At 46.2% G+C, this 20,321-nt stretch overlaps 1 protein-coding gene across 1 annotated transcript in view; it reads left to right on the top strand.

The window, feature by feature from the left end:
* Positions 1–20,321, top strand: part of CACNA2D4 (calcium voltage-gated channel auxiliary subunit alpha2delta 4) — a 122,341-nt gene that overhangs the window by 53,204 nt on the left and 48,816 nt on the right. The window contains exons 25-26 of the mRNA XM_041398618.1: positions 1,028–1,155; positions 4,839–4,919. Of these exons, the coding sequence (XP_041254552.1) occupies positions 1,028–1,155; positions 4,839–4,919 (209 nt within the window). The remainder of the gene's footprint in view (positions 1–1,027; positions 1,156–4,838; positions 4,920–20,321) is intronic.

The following is a 20,321-nucleotide window of genomic DNA, read 5'->3' as shown; positions in this document are numbered from 1 at the left end:
AACAAAACAAGAGTCTGAAAACAAAGGGATTTTCCAGGCAAGCTGTACAAACCTCCAGGGAAGCAAATGACCTGATTTTCATGAGGTCTCGCCTGAGCACCCACTGCCTGTCTTGTCATGCTCCCAGGACACATCCTCTTGCCTTCAGAAGCACCTCTTTGCTCAAGCACTTCAGTTCCTGCCTCTCTAGGAATCACAGAATCACAGAATTTGTTAAGGGATTGGAATGGACCTTAAAGATCATCCGTGCCCGACCCACTCTGCCATGGGGAGGGACACCTCCCACTAGACTAAGTTTTTTAAGGCCTTATCCAACCTGGCCTTGAACACTGCCAGGGCTGGGGCAACCTCCTTCAGCAACCTGTTCCAGCTTCTCACCAGCCTCACCTTAAAAGATTTCTTCTCAGTATCTTACCTAAATTTCCCCTCTTTCAATCTGTCCCCATTTCTCCTTGCCCTATCACTACAGTTCCTAACAGAGTCGCTCTCCAGCTTCCCAGCAGCCCCCCTTGAGATCCTGGAGGTTGCTATGAGGTCTGTGCTCTGAGCATCTCCTGAGGAGATGAGGATTTACACACAGTTGCATAACCTTATGTTTGGGGCGTGTGGTTTGTTTTTGCAGGAGACTGCCGAATCCCCTTTCCTCACCTGCTCCCCATCCCCTGCAGTAACTAATGGCCACAAGCACCTGTGCTTCCCTCGCCCACCTGCTCCTCCCGCCCCGCCCGGCCCTCAGAGCCCCGGCCCCGCCGCCCGCCCGGGGCCGCCGCCGCGGGCCTGGCCCGGGCCAACAGCGGCACCTGGCGGCGGCCGCGGGAGGCGCGGCGGGCGCGGCCGCCCCTCAGGAGCGAGGGAGGGCCCGGCCCTGCCCCGAGGGGACAGCGGGGACAGCGGCGACACCTCGCCCATACAAAAGCCCCGGGTGGTGAGGTGCGGGCGATGCGCCCGGCCGCAGGTGTCCCACTGCGTTGCCCCGAGGAGGGCTGCCGCTCCTCCACAGCGTGAGCAACGTGTTATCTCCCGGCAGGAAATTCCTGACACAGAAGGACAAGGAAAGCATCTTCACCATGGACCACTTCCCTCTGTGGTACCGCAGGGCGGCCGAGCATCCCCCCGGCAGCTTCATCTACAGCATTGTCTCAGAGGATGATTCAGGTAACCCCAGGCTAAGCACAGAGCAGACAGAGGGAAAGAGAAAAAAGCTTTTCACACCTCACATCCCACACCGAACCCATCCCCATACCTTTATCACTGCCTCCCTCCTAGTGGGAAGTGCTGAGACCTGCCCTCTTGGCGTTGCCTTCACACCAGTGAGGGGCTCAGAGCTCATGGCCAAGATGCTGAAAGATGAAGCTACAAAGTGTGGAGAAGGCAGTCAGGAATGAGCAATGCAGAGGAGAAGGATGGAAATGGATATGGAAATGGAAAAGCAGGGCTTGGGTAGATGGAAAGGTTTAGAGAGGCAGGAGCTGGGGGAACACAAGTTACTTGTGGGGTTGGAATACACATGAAACATGAGACGGGAACGAGAGATATTGCAGAAAGAGTAAGACACATAGATGTACCAGGCTTGGGAGGGAACAACTTCATCCCTGCTGGATGACAGTAGCAGCTGGCACTGGTGAGGGACCAGCAAACGGTCAGAAAGTCTAAGTTCAGAGGGTGTCATTTTTTCCATCACCATTTTCCATGACAGGAAAGGATGGGTTTGTTATGGAAAAGGGTGGAGAGGAAGGCTTTTCCATAGCATTGGTGTCCTGCACAGCAAAGTCCAAACACTAGAGGAAAGCAAGGAGTGGCTTTTCAATGTCTCTTGCTTAATGTTCCTGAGTACGCAGGACCAGCCAGGACCTTCTCAAAGGCTGGAAGAGAGCAGAAGAGCCTAAAAACAAACAAGCAAAACAAAATATTCATGTGAGACTCCTCCACAGAAGGCAGAGATCCCCTCTGTGCTCCTCCCTGGCCCCCAGCTCTCCATCTCTGTCACAGAGCTCAGCACTGTAGCTGTTAAAGCTTTTTGTGGCACAGTGGTAGGAGTCTGGTGGGTGGGAAAGCAAGTAGCAAAGAGAAGAAACCAGCCTGGGAGTGCAAGAGATTAACCAGGATGTATAGGGAAAGGAATGGAAAGAGAAAATCCTCAAAACCTACAAAAGCCTCTTTCTCCCTTACACCCTTACATCTCACTTAAAAAGCAAGTGTGGAGAGAGGGGGACAGATGGCAGGAGGGACCTTTCACTCCCCTGCAAGCCATGGCATCTGCTCTTTGGAATAGAGCGTGGGTTGGAAAACCAGGCAGTGACATCCTGTGGGACTTCCTAGGGCAGCCATTACCCAGGCCACAGTAGTCACTGCTGGCTGAACACTGGGGTTGTGGCTTGCTGTGGCTTTCTTGGAAGTCACAGCTAGTTTTGGATAAAGACCCAGGACAAGTAGCTGGCACTATTCTTTGTTTTACATGGCCATGGGTCAGAAGCTTAAATCAAGTCCAGAACCCCACTCGCCTGGAAACCTGGTGCCTGCAGGCACCTTGTAAGAAGTAGCACTTGGCCCTGAAGACCTTGTGCCCTAAACTGTAAGGGAGATTATTAGTCTCTAGGGGTGGGCAGCTGAGCTCAGAGAGACTGCCTGGGAAGGGCCAGGAAATAATTCCCAGTGCTTCTGAGATAGTGGTTTACTATAAAGCAGAGCCCAGGCTCTTCCTTGACATCTGATGAAGCAGGGCTGCCCCACATTTTAGCCAAAATAGGCCACCCAGTTTCTTATTAAATTCTATCAGATGCTGAAGTCCCCTTTTCGTGTTTTCCACAAGTCCCCTGCTGTGACAGGAGGTTTTCATGGCAGATGAGCTTCTAATCACCTAAGAAGGAAAACCCCCAACAGCTCTCTGTTGGGGAGGAAACCAGCAGGAAATGACTGCAGGTCATCAGAATCGTTTATGCACAGCACCTCCTTCCAGTGTCCAGAAGTCTCAGCAATAAAAGGACAGCAGGGAAGCCTCTGCATGTCTAGTAGCACTGTTCTTGCAACCCAGATTTTTCATGTGTAGGATGGGATTTTTTTCCTAGAGACCCTAAGTATATTTTGCTTCTTTGTCCCATCCTCGAGCAAGACATTTGAGGTTCACCATTGTCCTGGTTTGGGGAAAATCTGGGAGAAAACCTCTTAAGGGGTTTCCTCTAGAAAGAAAATTCAAATGGCCTCTCCCACAACTGATTGCCAAAAAGAGATTGCCTTGGAGAAAAGTGGAAAAAACTATTTATTTAATAGGCAAAGCATTTACCAGCACAAAAAATATGGACAATATCAAACAATAAAAGCTAGCAGACAGCAGAGTCCAGGAGCAGGATGTGGAGGAGTGAGTGCAGTTCCTGATAACAAACTCTGCACTTTTTCTCTCCCCCCTTCACCCTTGGAACCAGTCTCAAGGGTGCAGAACCTATTATCCAACATATCTCTGCACTTTTTCTCTCCCCCCTTCACCCTTGGAACCAGTCTCAGGGGTGCAGAACCTATTATCCAACAGATACAGAACAGACAACTGGGGATACAGGCATCATATAGCCAACCCAAGAGAACCATAAAGGCAGAATCATGCTCAAGGCATGTGAGCTGAATCTTTATTTCACAAAGGTTTTACTGCTTTTGATACACTTGAGCAGGTTAATCTGGCTTTGATCAAAAAGCAAAAACAAAATAGTGAGAGCCTCCAGGATAAACTGTGATAGGCACTGAATTGTGCTCTGGACAGACAGTGATGAAGGCAGACATGGAAAGCAGTAACAAATGCTGGAGTTTTGGGGAAGGAAAGAATCCCTGACCCATTTGTCTAAGGAAGAGATTTCCATAGAGTATGTGAGGAGGGAACCAGGTGCAGAGTACATCGATCAGACTGGCCTTCAAACTGTCCCCTGGCAGTTCCCAAAGAGGTGCCCCAGCTGAAGCTAATCTAATCACTTAAAAAAAAATAGAAATGGAATCTGCCACATGGACAATTGCAGGCTGGAACAACTGCCCAGACAAGGAGAGATGGAGTTCAGTTGCTTGAGCCTATCCAGACATGTGATTTTAAATGCCCCATGGGAGCTCAGGGATCTGCACAGGGCTGGCAGATGTGTCACAGGACCTACAGGATGCTTAAAGCAGCAGCTCAAGAATAATTGGGAGACCCTGGGGCATAAGAGAGTTTAGGCAACAGAGTCCCAGAAGGCTTTATTTCTAAAATAGAGTGCTCTGGAAGCATCTGGAACTGCAGTGTCTGCAGTTTGTAGTGCTGGCATGGCTTGGGTAATAGTTAGACATAAACCTGGCCTTTCATGTGCAAGTGTTGTCAGAATTACCTATCCTGCTTTTCCTCTGTCTGCAGAGTTTAGATGGTGCATTGAGCAGAACAGCTCTCTGGCCCAAGAGAAACTCTACATTCCCAAAATCAAGGAGGCCAATTGTCTAAATTTTATCACAGAATCATGGAACGTTTTGGGCTGAAAGGGACCTTAAAGGTCACTTAGTTCCACACCCCTTGCTGTTGGAAGGGATGTCTTCCATGAGACCAAATTGCTCAAACTTCTCCCCCCACATCCAGCCTTGGACACTTCCTTTATGTTGAGGATGCCACTTTTATCATGAGCCATAAAGAAGAGAAAAATAAAATCAGCTCATAGCCCATTAGGCTGTTTTTGTGTCTTGAAAGATGCAGCCCTCAAAATTCTGGGATGTTTCAGGGTTGAGGAATACGTACACATTGTCCTGGATGGAAAAATGTGAGGGCAAACTTCTCCTACTGCATTTTATTCCTCTCTGGGGGTAAGCTAACCAAGCCTGCTGTATTTGTGTCTTGACAGAGGGGGGTGGCCTGCCCAAAGTGGTGACAGTGAGCACGGCTGTGTCTGTGAATGTGGATGGGAAGATGGGAATTGCTGCAGGTAGGACATTCTGGTTTCTCTTTTTGTCTTGAATGAAATGGCTGCATCTTGCATTGAGTGTGGGAGCTGAGAGCTGTTAGCTTGTCATTCAAGGGAAGTGACAGGAGCCACAATAGCTTGTGGTATTGAGAACTAGGCTCAACAGAGAATAATGGAACAGGTACTGAATGGCTGACTGGCTTCTGAAAGGGAAATGGGCTGCTTGAATGGAAGCTTCCCATCTCCAGTGCTGGTGAATTTATGGATTGAGACTCTTTCTCTGGAGCAGGAGTAGGTTGGGAAGCCCGTGCAGATTTAAAACTTTGCAGGAAACACTTTTGGCTTTGGAACAGCTTCATGTTTGTGCGTCCCCATTGGTATCTCAAATGAAAAATAACTTCTGCTGGTGGGCATGTTGCTAGAACTCCAACTCAGACCTATAGATTGCCAAACTTATTGCTGTATTTGAGCTTTAAACTCCTTTTTGCATAACTTCACTAGACTGCATCTTCTTTTGGAAAATTCATGTAGCACATTATTTCCAACAGAACCGCAAAGCTTTTGAAGATTTACCATTTTCTGTATTAATTGCTTCAGCCTTTATGGAAGTGCATTGAACTTAGAAGTAAAACAGAGCAGCCACCATTTAACAAAACAAACCATTTAATTGCTTCAGCCTTTATGGAAGTGCATTGAACTTAGAAGTAAAACAAAACAAACCATCATCAGTAACCCTGGCACCATATCCAACTTAACCACTCAGCACAGCAGTACTGGGGTAAGAGAAGATGTAGCTCCATGGAAATTGTTTTAGACCTGCAAACAGTGACTAAAGGAAGAGGCTGGTGGAACAGATAATGGAGTAATTATATGCTGTGATGCAAAGCTTCTTGGGAAAGAATGGTTAGTGCTAATGGAGCCTTACATGATGGAAGGAATGGCTGACAGAATGGACACCAAATAACAGCTTCATATGGGAGCACCCTGTAGAGACAAGGCCACACAGCAGATACCTTCAGATCACGGTCTGCCATTGCTTTTGCCTAGGCTGGGTAAGAGACAGGGATGTTCTTCAATACTGCTAGTCAGTAAAACTGTAGCAAATTAATTTCAACTGATGAAGCATTCCTTAGTTCCCAGGATTTCAGTAAGTTCTAGCTGACAGTGATACTCCTTAATTATCACCTGGGCATTGAGAAAGTACTTATAAGCTGAAGGAAGTGTTATGAAACAGAACATTTCACTCTTATGCCCAAAGCCAGAAAATTATTATGAAGTCTGCCCAGAGGCACCTGTGCACAGAGATGGTTTCAGTGAAATTCACATTAATAGGTGCTTGGATGATAGAAACTGCTCCCAAAACTGATACCAGCTGGCACTGTTATACCCAGCAGAAAATGAAAGAGCATTGAAGCCACACCAAGGGCCTCTGTACAGCACTGAAACATTTTTCTAAGCATTATTTTGAGAGGAGAAAATAATATTTTTTTTTTAAAGAAGCTTGTTTTTCATGATCTTTTTCCTTTGCTTTCCTGACCTGTGGGTTAGAGCAGAGGCACAGAAGCAGTTCATCTGTGCTGTGGTTCAAGCCCAGCTGGAAATTAAGCACCACACAGCCTCTCACCCCTCCACCCTGGTAGACTGAGGAGGAGAATCAATGTAAAACTTGCAGTTTGAGATAAGAACAGTTTAATAATTGAAAATTAAGTAAGATACAATAATAATGGTAAATGATGATGATAAAAATAATAATAAAAATGGAAAAACAAGCAATGCAAGATACAATTGCTCACCACCCACTGACCCATGCCAGACTTCTCTTCCCAAACCCAGACTGGTCCCTCTTCTGGGTAACTCCCCCCTCGGATTCTGTAGTGGGCATGATGTTCTGTGGTGTAGGATGTCCCTTTGGTCAGTTCAGGTCACCTGTCCAAGCTATGGTCCCTTCCATTTTCCTTTGTTCAGCTCCTCGCTGGCAGAGCATGAGACAAGGAAAAGAGCCCTTGACTTAGGATAAACACTTAGCAAAAAACCTAAACATTCTCATTATGAATTCAAAACACAGCACTCTAACAGCCACTGAGAAGAAATTAACTCTACCCTAGCTGAAACCAGGACAATCTGACACTCAGCATAAATTCAAGGAAGGAAACTTCTCATTGGAAGCACTGGGGCAAGAGCAAGTGGCAGGAGGATCTGGCCCTGACAGAGCCATTTCTCTTCTGTCAGCAGCACTTTCCACAACCCCTGTGGAGATTTCCACCCACTCAATTATGCTGAATACTGTCTGTGTGGACATGCTGTGAAAGGGCAGGATCCTTTGCAGAGGGCGGAGGAAACAGCAAAGGATAGGGAAACAAAAACAGAGTTTAAAACAATAACAATAAGGTGAAAAATCTGTCATTTTTGGAAATTATGCAGAACCAGTTTTCTCACTGGCAGCCATAGATGCTGAAACAGAGAAATGAATTTGCAATTGCCTTTGTTCCTTAAATGTACCACAGTCTCTGTCCCTAGCAGGTACATTAGGTGACCTGACCACCTTCTGCTACTCTCACACATGGTGGGTGTTCTTCACTGCTGGTTTCTTATGCTTTGATGAAAACAGCCCATCTCTGATCTATGGTATAAATTACAGCATCAGGGCAAACACTGTCACCAAAAGGGTTCAAAGTTCATGTCCCCAGCTGTAGCTTCCACTGACTTCAGCAGGAGTGCAAGGGTTTGCTGACATAGGTTCCATGTGCTGGCTTGGGTATCAGTTAATGCTTGGGGTGTTCAGGGAGGAGAAAAATGCAATATTACCATTTGCTTTTCTAGTAGCAACTAAGGTTCATCATCTGAATCTTTCATACTAGTAGTCATTTAAAAAAAAGGGCAAATAACTAGTGGTCACACTACCAATTGAAATGTTATTTTTTCTTGAGGTGTCAGCTTACAGAGTAAGTAATCTCACTTAATTTCCCCTCACAGTAATAGAATGATCCTGAATGACTAGATTCTGGTTCTAGAGGACTGTAAGAGGCTGCAGCAGAAATTATGCTGGAGAGAGCTGCAACACCATCCTGGGTACAGGAGATGGGTGAAGGAAGGGGAGGGAGTGTGGAGGCACACAAGAGGCAATCAAAGCAGAATGGGATGCAGATTGTTGTTATTGTTATTCTGATGGCATCAGCCCTTACTGGGATTGATACCATGGTAATTTAGTTATACTAGCAGAAGTTTGGTACCCAGCACTGGTTCCCAGAAATCCAAATATCTGGGTAGATTTGTAGTTTCTGAATAAGTGCAGCCACAGTTCTGTGAAAGGGGAACAACAGAGACTTTTTAAGTGCCCCTATAAACGAGCAAGTGGTATGAACTGGCCTGTCATTCTGCCACTGATCATTACTGTCACTTCTTTGACTTGATGGTGCTTGAGGGGATTTGTCAGCACTTTGAAATGTTCACTATGCATGCAGTGAAAAATTAAGCTCCAGGATTTACAGCCGTGCTCATGGGGAGGGAGCACCCTCAGTGCCCCCATGGGGAGAATGCCAGTTCCAGGCAGCATTGGGCCCCTTTTTTTCTGGCAGATGAATGGCAGTCCATAGCCAGGGCAGAGTAAGGCATACTGGTAAAATCAAATGTTCAGGAAGATGACACAAGCCTGGCTGCTGTCAGGGAGTGAGGGAGCAGTCAGATGGAATTAGAGAGTTGCAGTCTGGAGGGCTGAGAGAAGGGATGGAGGGGGAAGCACAAGGGCCTCCTTCCTCCTATTTCAGTCTGTCTTAGCTCAGTGGGAAATCCCAGAATGGGTTTGAGGGGGAGTCCAAGCTGCTCCTCTTGTCATTAGAGATGCTACTCTATACTCCAGGTGGAGAGATGGCCAAATTCAGGAGGGAAAGGAAGTGTCCTTTGCCCTGCCCTATCCTCACCCCTTTTCACCCATCCCTCTCCTTCCCATGGGCCTGGGAGGGGTGCACAAGGGGTTCAGGGTACACCCAGATTTCTTGGAGGACATGGTGGAGCTAAGGCAGTGTCAGCTGAGTTGGTGTGGTCTTATTGGTGGGAAGCCACACAGGCAACCCTGGTTTGACTCTACCAGGGTTGGTATGTTTCTTGGAATTAATACTATCTACCTGCTATATTGTGCTTTGGCACTTCAAAGCACTATGAAAACATTAAGTAATGCCTGGATGGTTAATTATAATTAATTAGAAGGCAGCCATTCTCCTGGGATGTCAGTCCAGTACTTTTCACGCACACTAACTCCACTGGAAATGAGAAATAAGGAATGGGGATGGCATTCTCCCCAAGCCATGTCCTGCCCCAGATAGCACTGTCATCTGCTCCCTCCCGTGAGTCAGTAGCCTGGGGCTTTCTGATCCTCAGGCTGCAAGGCAGAAATCACATGGAGTTCCTGACAGAAGCTTTTTGTGGTTTAAAGCCTCAGTGAAACTGCTGGAATCTGTGCAGGAGTTCAGCTGTCACTTCGGGCTGTGGATGACGTCTCTTTCATTGCCTGACCTTCTGGCTGTGCAGCTTCTGGGGCTGTCAGCTGGCTGCCAGTCCCAGCAGGGACAGCTAGGGTTGGGTCCATGGCTGTCATGTGGCAGGGATGGGAAAGAGACAATGGGGCATGCATATGGTGCCCAAGAAAAATAATCCAAATGGGCACTTGGGAGATGCAGGTTTATTTTACAACACTTCTCTCCTCTGTTGATATTGGAAGTAGCTGTTCTTACCAGCAGTTACTGGACCACAGTGAAATTGTTATCCCATGACACCAGCAAGTCATGCAGATGTGTTTGGGGAGAGCCCTGGGCAAGCTCAAACCAGGGACAGAGAAGATAAATGTTGTCTCTGTTTTAAAGACAGAATTTTGGGACACTGAGTTACCAAGTTATCTTTTTTTTTCAGAAAAGCTCTGTACTCACAGCGGGAGAAAACTTTAAAAAATATTTTGATTTTTTTTCTCAAAAGAATTTGAAACCAATCAGTCTGAAAAGTAGGTAATGGGGAGTAATTTTGCCATTTTACCTCTGCTTAAAATCCAGCCTCTGTCAGTCTGATGGAAGCTCTTCATTTGAAAAGCAATTCCTGGCCAGCTTGATGTCTCTCCATCTCTTCCTTAGTCTCCAATTTTGGCTACCTGCTGTCTGCTACCAGCAAGCAGGAACAGGAGGTGCAGGTGGCTTTTTCAGCAGTACTGTTGCTGTGGCATCTTTTCAAGCTAATCTGCACACAATTCCATATTCCTACAGTTTTGTTGCTTGGATGGATAAAACATTTCAACCTTCTCCCTGGAAAGTGACAGTAGCATCAGTAGAAGCTGTTAAAATGCACGGAAATAAGCTCTAATAGCATAAGCACCTTTTCAATGGAAATAGCTGCCTATAAACTGGAGAATTAAAATTATTTCTCTAGGCTGGTTCAGAAAGCAGCATTAAGATACCCATATGAAATATGAGGGTGGCTGATCTCTTGAATGTGTACTGCAGTATTCAGAAGGAATGCTGTCCCTCTTTTCGTGCCGAAGGTTGTGCCAAAGTTGTCTCCGTACAAGGACTTCTGTGAGTCCCTGAGACATCACCAGGTGCCTTTATGGAAATCATGGTCCCCCTGGCATGCAGTGGTGTGATGGATAAAAAGAAGGAAGATAACTCATTTTTAGCCCATCACCTGCTGTGTCTGGTCTCTGCCTGACGCCAGCCCCTTCTGGCAATCCCCAAAGCCCGAGCAGTTTCTCACGCATCCATTTGATCTGACAAAATCAGAGACACCTGAACGGGCCGTGCCCTGGGAATGAGTCATGGAAAGTGTTAGGGACACTTGTAAGGCAGAAATGCTGCTGATTTTAGTGCTGCCAGCAGCTGTGCCTTCCCCACCTCTCAGGACATCTGTCTGGAGGTTGTTATCAGTGGGTACACACCTGGCTGGCCTGAGGGTTGGGGCACTACTCTCATGTCAGTGTCCCCATGATATGATTTTTGTCCCCAGTGTGCCAAAACCAGTGTCTCTTGCACTCTTCATCCCCCATCTGCCTGCCTGTCGCCCATTGCATTCTGCTTACACACTGAGACTTGGGGGACACATGTAAGCACCCAGGCTGTTTTTTGGGGTGTTTCTGGGGCACACACAAGCTGTTCCATGAGCCAGACAAAAGTGAGGTGGTTGCGTTATTTTGCGCTGGCTCTGGTCTTACAAACTTTGCCTTTCATCAAGGTTTGGCATCAATGCTGGAGCCACATGGTTCCCTTTTCAGAGCTGATTATCCTCCAGGCAGCTCAGTGAACAGGAGAGAGAGCAACATCTGCCTGCAGAACTCCAGCTAGATGTCTCCATGCATAGACAGTAACTGGGGACAAGAGGGACAAATAAGTCTATTTTGACCTCAAAAGAATGCTAAAAATAGTAATGTGAAGCATCTTTCATAGCATTCTACTCACCCTGGCTAGACCCCTGCAATTTCCTTTTCTTCCATGGTGTTTGTGCAGTCTGCATAGGCTGTAAGATCTTCAGCATGGAGACCATGCCTCCCCACTATGTGTGCAGACATTGTCTATTGCCTTAGGAGGAGTTCTTGTCTGGGGAAAAACTGAAGACAATAGCCAATTCTGTAGAGTAAATATTTCTTTGTAGTCTCTGCTGAGTGCCTGACTTTTTACACTGCACCAGGGAAAAAGCTCTAAGGGAGTGAGCCCTGCCTTCCTCAGCCCATGCAGGCAGTGCTTCACGCAGCACAGACCCTGTGGGTAGGTTCCTATGCCCACTCACCAGCCCTTTCAGGGAATTTTATCAGTGGGGCCCCAAGAAAAAATAGTGAGCAATGAGTTTTCCCATTTGGTGAGTCATCTGACCCAGGGTATCCTCAGCCCTGCAGCCTGTTCCAGGCTGGAACTCCAGCCCAGGACCCCGTTCTTGCCCATGTGTAGCAGAAATCTTCCAGCCTAAGGTTATCCATCACTGCTGCCTCTACAGCTCCACTGATTGCCATGGCTGTCACTCTTGGAGCAAAAAGAGCCCTTGACACTGACTCAGGAGAGACTTGCATAGAGCTGGATTTTTTAGATTGGCACCCGGCGCTTTTGCCATGTTGCCTTTGCTTGCAAATTATTTGATATAATTTTAATTCCGAGCCGAATTAGAGCAGTGCACGGGTTGCCATAGCAACCATTACCTTGTGCCTTTTGGTCTGACTCATTGCAGACAATTACTCTTGCGCTCCAGGATTCACAGATATGATAGGAGAAGAATCATGTGCTGGGCCTTCAACTTTTTTTGCTTTTAATTTCCTTCCCAGCCTCTCTTCCATTAACTCCTGCCTACCCAGCATCAGCAGGGCTCTGTATCCTGCCCAGGGGTGCTCGTGGGAGTGCGTTGGATGCATGGATAAATGATGTGTGAGGTGATTTGTGCATGCATGTGTGTATCTGCATACATAAAGAGCTGCTCTGCAGTGTGTTGTGAGACCCCTGGGCTCCCATCTCGCTGGGGACGTGCACAGACACTCAGAACCACAGAGCAATTTGCACTTCCTCCTGTCTGTGGTGTTTTGGTAGGTGCAGGATTGATCCCTGTGGCCATGGAGTTCTACCCAGTGTGCAGGGGCTGTCAATAAGCACTGGGTATTTGGGGGACTGACAAAGTGTGAGGGTAATGAATGGTGCAGGACCTTCATTTGAAGCTGTGTGAAGATCCACAGGCTGCCAAGCAAGTGGCACTGGCATCCCTGACACCACCTAAATCTGTGTGAATGCAAGACCAGTTCATTATCCTGCTCACACCTATCCCCCCAGTGCCCCATGTGTTTTATGCAAAGTTCCTTGGGTAAAGTGCTGTTGTCTGTAGCCTTAGCACAGGTATAACTGATGTCCTGAGCTCTCTTAGCACCTACAGTTCAGCAGAGGAGCAAATCCATGTGAGAAGATGCCAAAAAGGATCACATGAGCAACCTGTAGATATGAGGATGAAGGTGGTAAATGTCACAGCAGAGAAGGTTATAGGCCATATCTTGTATGATGGTTTAGCTTAAATTCAGCCAAGGCAGAAGCAGACAAGTTTTGCAGGGTGAGAACCACAGAAACTTAGCAGATCTGAGTACAGCTCCAGCCTCCTCCTAAGATACATTCTTTTAGCCACTGAACTCATCCTGCCCTACCTATCACCTAAGGGACAAATCTCCTTATCATAAGGCTTTGTGTTGGGACTCTGACTGCCATCCCTTTCTCATTCTTTTAGCCACTGAACTCATCCTGAGTTCTTTTTCTCCTGCCCTACCTATCACCTAAGGCACAAATCTCCTTATCATAAGGCTTTGTATTGGGACTCTGACTGCCATCCCTTTCCCTTCAAAAGACCTTTTTCTTTTCTTCCTTTCTCTCACTGGGACACTGAAACCCCACTCACAGGGTCACAGATAATTCTGGTTAGATGGCACCTCTGCACTCTGCTGCCCAATGTGTGGAGGGTGTCCTGCTGTTGACTCATGGCACTGCTTTCACAAGCAGCAGTGCAAAGTCTGGAGTGTGGGGAGGAAGCAATTGAGCTTTTGGGAGCAGTGTGAAGCCCCCAGTTCTGTGAGGATCCCGATTCTCTTGCCCTCCATCTGTCTGTGACAACAAGCAGCTGCTTAAGCTGGCTCTGCAGAGAGACTGTGGAATGGAAAAAAGGCAGACAGCAAACAAGTCTGCCTTGCCTAGCCCTGCCCTGTCCTGCCCTCCCTTAGAGGTCAGAATTGTAGGGATAAAGTGAGGATTGCTTACACATCAAGCTGAGCTAGACCTTGCAAAGGAGGTTAAAACAAATGTCATAATATTCTTCAGCTATTTGGGGAATAAAAAAAAAAAGAAGTGAGGCCACTTCTGGTCAATAAGAGTGAAGGTGGGATCAAGGAGTATATAGTCTGAGCTGAAACCAAAGAAGACTCCATGTCCAAAGTTATTGATAAGGACAGAAACATCACCCTTGGGGAAAGAAACAAGCTGAGTGCTGTGAATAAGCAGCTCAAGCTGATTAGTGCTCTCACAGTGCTGGGCCTGGGTGCTTTCTGGCCCTGGCATGTGGAAAAGCACTCTTATAGCAAAGGGCTTTTTTCAGCTCTGCACGCAGTGGTGACTCCATGCAGTCTGCAAAAGTGAAAATTCAGCAGTTAGGATTAAAGAAGGATGAGAATTAAGTTTGTGCGTCTCAGACTTTCAAATGTGACCTCTGCAATGTGTGTAGCACTTTAGAGGAGATCTTCAAGGAAAGTATAATTATTACCAAGCTGTTAGGGGGAAAGGGAGTCAGGCAATATGAGTTTATCAGTTCTGGATAACACCAGGCTGAGCCAATATCCTTCTTTCAGATGATTGTTTTCCTGGAAGGCAAAAGAAATTTCAAAGGTCTCATCTCTGTATTTCAGTAAAGCATTGATATGTGTGCCACATAAGAAACAATTTGTTAGACTGGAGAAGATCAAGTGAGGCAGAGGAGTTGTAAGTGGCAGGGAGGGAGAAGTCAATCTGAGAAGACAGCAGCAGCAAGATCACCTATCAAAGTCTAGTAAAATGTTCCTTGTTGCGCTCCCCATGGTCACCCATGGGATTGGCCTTTGCTAATATTACCCTGAGACCCTGATCAGATAGCTGTAGAGGGAAGGAGTATCCTGGTGATTCAACACTAGAAGGCATTGCTAGTACACCAGGATATTGTGGAGGAAGCCTTATTTGACCTTGGCAGGAGTACCAGAAACAGAATGAATTTCAGTAGTACGACAGACAAGGTCATATGCTTGACAGCTAATAATAGAAATCTTCTGTAAGCTGGGAACTCTGAGAGATCTGGCAGAGAGCACAGCAAGCAGGACTGGAGGCAGTCCTTGTCTTCTGGGAACTGTTGAGCCAGTTTTGCCAAATCTCAGTGAGGATCCTCAGTGTGGATCATCAATATAAGCTGTTTTGCTCCCTGATGCCCACATTAAATTCAGGGAGCCATTGTCATCTGCGAAGACTTGTCCTGAGAACCTTGCTGAAAGGTAGCTGGGTTGACATAGTGGGAAACATATCCTGAGAAAGCTCAGGAAAAAAAGTGCTGGGATCTTCTGTATTAGGTGATGGTGGCATGCTGGTGAATCACAGTGCAATGCAGTTGGGGACAAAGCAAGTGCTCTTCTAGTGCTTATGGAGGTGTTCCCAGTGGGAAAATACATTGATGCTCCCACCCAAAGCCCTGTGAGACCTCTCTTCTAGTCTGTGTTACACTTTTGGTCAAAGGAATACAGGCTGAGACAGGAGCAGACAGGACGGGCAGATGATGAGAGGAAAGAGAAGTCTGGCATTGTGAGAGGAACCTGGAGCACCCAGCTTGTTTAACCACATGCAGCCAAGGACAGAGCAGACAGCATTGCTATAATGAATGCACCTTGGAGGACACATTTAAATTAAAGCACATGGTTGTATGGAGATAGTGTAATACAGACAGGCTAGCAAAATACTTAGGGTGCAAAACTAGAAATGGGTTTCTGTCTGTCAGGGTAATGCAGCTTTGGTCAGAATCTGAGGTATAAAGACAACAGATTTAATCTGGAGCTTGAAAAGTGTGTAAGAAAGTGGTGGTGCCTTGAATACAAAGAGCTGAGACTCTGTTAGCCTGTAGTCCCTTGACCAGGGAACAGCTGAACTGATCTCACCATGTCACAGAACAAAACCCAGCAACAAGCAAGGTAAACAAACACTCAGGGAACTTCCCATTCACTGCAGCATTCCCCTTGGGCACGAGGCCGGGCATTCTTACCCTACAGTTCCCACACTCCATGACTTTAGTCATGACTGAATAAAAATAATGCAGCTGAAAGCCTCAGCACAGCACCTGGGAGGCCAGAAGCTGGGGCTGACCTAAACCCCTCTCTCAGCCTTTGACATTGTGCTGCTTTCTCTTGATTGCTTTGGGTTTTGCAAAGCAAAGGAGAGTGAGTAGAAAAACCCCTGCTTATGATAACAAACCCTTAAAAAGCAGATGGGGATGTGGGGGCTGGTGTGTTTTGTGACATTTGAGTAGACCAGAGCAGGGAGATCTGAGAAGCAGCTGGTCAGAGGCACTCATTGGAAAGGGGATGATCAGTCACAAGAAGACAAAAATAAGGGGGAGAGAGAAAGAATAACTGGGGAATCCAAGACATTTATGTCCAGTGAGAGATATGTGAAAAACAACCATAGGAGGCTGTGAGTGGATGAAAAAGTGGAAAATGCTGGAAGAGGATAATCCTTTTAAATAAAGGACTAGATTTTCTCTTGCCAAGAATTGTATAAATCTGGAGGCTCATGTTTAAAATGCACTGAATTTTTACTAATATAAAGGTAGGATCAGAACCACTTACCCATAATCTTCCTCCCTCAAAATTACTTGTTAGAGTTTTGTCCTAGCATTTACATTTGCCTGCATCTTTAAAACAGGAACAATGTTCAGACAGCCTAGTGAGTATACTGTGAGACATTCTTTGGTGGGAAGGAGTAGAGAAAAGTGGCAAAGGTCATGTAGTGTCTAAAATATAGAGCACAAATAGCAGTGGATGAGGAGAATACTTCTAAAAGGAGGAGAAAAAGCTGGAAGCAGTGTGACAATAGGCTCCAGTGTTGTTCCAGAGGTGAGAAAATATTTTCAGTGAAAGACTTAATGAACTCAATCTGCCTGTTGTACCTGAAAGAAGAATGAGAGATTGTTTGATTTCGAGTATAAAGTGCCTCCACAGAGAGAGCTGCTGGTTACTGAAGGTTTATTTTTTTTGAGCTAGGGGAGAAAATAACAAAAAACTGTGACAGAAAAATCAAACAGATTCAAATTAGTAAGCATGAATGCTAACAATGAGCACAAATAGGTATTGTCAGAAGACACCAAGGGAAACAATATTTTTCCCTTTCTTGAGTGTTTTTCAAATCAAAGGTAGATGACTTTCTGCAGCTGCATGTAAGCACTCACTGTTGGTCTTTCTACAGGAAAGTTCCTCTAATTTCTGTTTCACAAGCTAAACAGATTGAGCTCTTTCAGCCTTTCACAGAAAGGCATTTTCTGCCACCCCCAAATCATGCTTGTGGTTCTTTTCCACACAATTTCCAAGTAGCGTGCGATACACAGAAGGTCAGACTGGATGATCTAAAGTCCCTTCTGGCCTTTATATTCTCTGAATCTCTGCCTCTGTGAATTCATTAATGTTTGCAAGCTCCCAGAGAGCTGCCAAAGGCAAGCACTATAGAAATGCAAAGCATTGTTGTTACTCTGTGCATTTCCCTCGAGCTTTACGTGGAGCTGGTTGAATATCGCAGGGTGTCGTCTGTGTGTATTCCCTCAAACGAAATACCTGCATTTCTCACTCCTGCAGTGCCCTTTCCGAGATGATTTTCTGCAGCTGTGCTAACAAACAAATTTATTCCCAAGTTAGGACTTAGAAAAAGCAAATGTGAAGGGGCAGATCTCTGCCTGGAGCCCCAAGCAAAGAGCAGCACGTTGTTGTCCTGGCCCAGAAGCTCCATGTGAGGCAGAGTTATTATTATCATCATGCTTTGCTTTCTCTTTGTCTTCAGGTGCCCTGCACATGGCCTGTGCCTGGCTGCAGCAGAGCAGAACTGTGGGAAAGACAGATCTGGCCCTTGCTGGCTGTTTTTTCCCCATTCTTTAAAGGGAGAAGAGCTGGGAGGATGCTGCCTTGTCCCCAGGTTTCCAGGGCTGTGACAGATGTAGAGAGCACCCCAGAATGACGCAGAAAATGTTTATTTACTCACATCTCATTCTGTAACTATTCATTGGTGAATGCTTGTTGTACTGTCCATTATTCTTGTAGGGAAGTCTTTTTGGCCCTCAGAAATCCCTTTGCATTTATTTGGTGGAGGATAGAAGCTGACCCTCTAACCCATGCTTCCAGTCAGTGCTAGATCTTCACACCAGCACAGTAGGCAGCTAATGGACAAGATACTGAGGAGGAATCCTGTTTTATGTATTTTACCTGTTATATGTACAGAATTACATGGTTATTATATAAGGTGTTGCATGTGTGCGTGAGTAGGTATATAAGCAGGATGAATACATTGCTCAATATCAAATAGTAATCAAATGATAATAAATCAAATTGCAGAAAAAGCACAGCCTGCTCCCAGATAGTTCATGAACTGAAAAAGCCTAGAGTCATCAGATGAGTGTGTTGGCTTTGCTTTTTTTCTGCTCTGTGTTTCTGGTATTATATGAACTGCTGAGTAGTATCTGTGTGCACTCCTCTACCTAGCTGGCAAAATGAGATTAAACTATGTGTCATAGACACCATGCTATTAAACAATAATGGTGATTCTCCTGCAGCTCATACCTTTTTAGCAGAACAGATGCCTCAGCTGTGAGCAGATTAAGAGTAGCTTAAGGGTTCTGCTCCCAGTTTCTCTCTGAAGATCAGGCTGAGCCCAGCAGGGTGACTGAGTACAGCAGTGTGAGCAGGGTGCTGCAAGGGTTTGCTCGTGGTGGGGTTTAACATCTTTGTGGTTCCACATGCGTCAGGATGAGCTTATTCTTACAGCAAGGGAATGTGATGAATTGTGTATGCTTAGCACTGAAAGTGGCCAAGTGGGGAATTTAAACTTCTTAGCTGTGTGTGATAGACCTAGGCAGGGAACAGCTGGTGGAGAGACTCTTTTAGCTCTAGGGGAGCAGCTTGTGTACTTGGGGGTGCAATAGGATTAGATTGCAATTTCCATCCATTTCGAAATAACCTTGCTCAAGAGGGTCAGAAATCTGGAGATGTAGGAACCCATAGCTCCCTATTTGTTACATTATGTTCTAATTTAAAAAAAAAAAAAAAAAAAAGCTTTTGGAATCAAATTTGACCTGAATATAACTCCATTGGCTCCTGCATTCTTACACTAGGGATTAATTTGGCCCTTTCTACTTTTATGTAATGAGCTGATTGCCACAGTATCTTATCCTTGTTATACAATCACCCTTGTCTGGCTGTGTCCCTGGAGCATTCTGTGTGTGTGTTTCTAGATCTAGGGTCTCACCTTCACTGACTGTGTGTTCAGTCCTAGAGCCTCACCCTGACTTGCACTGATGTAGTGTGTGTCTGTGCACGATCACTCCAACTTCAAACAGTGTGTACAGACAAGAATATATCTGTGGGAATTGAGGGGCTTTTTCCTTTGGCTGGCTGTGTCCCTGTGGTGTTTGCTTCTGCAGGGGATAGGCAAAGATTGAATGGTATTATCAGAGATCTCATTTAAACAAGAAGGAGCATAGGAAAATACATTCTTTATTATTATTCTGTAACAACAAGCCAGAAATATAATATACCTTTAAAAATTTTCTGTCTCATGCCAAAGAAACCTCCATTCAATCATTTTAGAAAATCTTGTCGCTCTCCCTCAAACAGTAACAAAAAAGAAAAAGGAATTACAAGTGCCATCTGTTCCCTGCAAGGGATGTGCATACCTGTCCCACAGGTGGATGTGTGGGGAAGGGGAGCAGGAGGGCTGTTCCTGTTGGCCACAGAAAACCCTTTCCTGAGGCACTGGAGCAGCTGCCTGCAGCAGAGGGTGCACCCAGGGGGATTCCCCCGTGCCCAGCCACGCCTGCAGGGACAACAGGAGCCACTGTCCCCACACACCAGAGGAAGCCCTTGGCTGAGCACACAAGGAGCACTGGGTCTCGTTCTGTATCCAGCATCCCACAGAGCTTTGTTTCTGCCTGCTCAGGATGCCGTGTTCCCTGCAGTGCCTGTGGGCAGTGCAGCAGCTCAGGCACACCAGGCAGCCTGATTTCCAGGTGTGCTGGGGAACGGAGAACCAGCCTGTTTGCAAACAGTGCCATGAAGAGGGCACTTCCCAGTGAGCCCAGTTACTCGGCTCTGCGTGCAAAAGGACAGGTCCTCATCCTGCCAAACAGAGTATTTGCTTTCTAGAGGGACTCCTCATAACCAGCCTTCATGTTTCCCAGCAACACTCAGTTCTCCCCTTTCCTGTCTTCTCCTTTCCTGGGTGGGTTTCTAAACATAGCAGTCCCTTGTCTAGGGTTGAGATAAATCCAGATTTTCTGCTGTATAAATTAAAACAAAAAAAGGAAAGGATGGGCAAGGTCATCACCAGCCCCACAACACAGGATATAGAAAATATTATTAGCAACAAAGAAAAATTGGTCAGGGCAGGAGGAAGTCACAGGGAAGGTGCAGGGAAAGGAGGATTTCACACCCTCAACCCCTGCATTGTCCCCTATCTTCTTCCCATTCATTTCACCTCTAGTCTGTTCCCATAAAAACAGTCTCTCTCTTATCTCTCACACACACACACACACACACACACCACACACACACACACATATAGATCCCATTTGTTTTGTGCAATATGTCACCATTATTTGATGCAAGTAAAATATAGATCTATAAATATACCGCTCTGACTCAAGTCCCATTTCAAGTATGATTGCGGAGTC

This window comes from Onychostruthus taczanowskii, unplaced genomic scaffold (assembly GCF_017590055.1).
Source record: "Onychostruthus taczanowskii isolate IOZ18803 unplaced genomic scaffold, ASM1759005v1 scaffold15, whole genome shotgun sequence".
NCBI classification, from domain to species: Eukaryota; Metazoa; Chordata; class Aves; order Passeriformes; family Passeridae; genus Onychostruthus; species Onychostruthus taczanowskii.
This window is presented reverse-complemented; position numbering and strand designations above follow the sequence as displayed.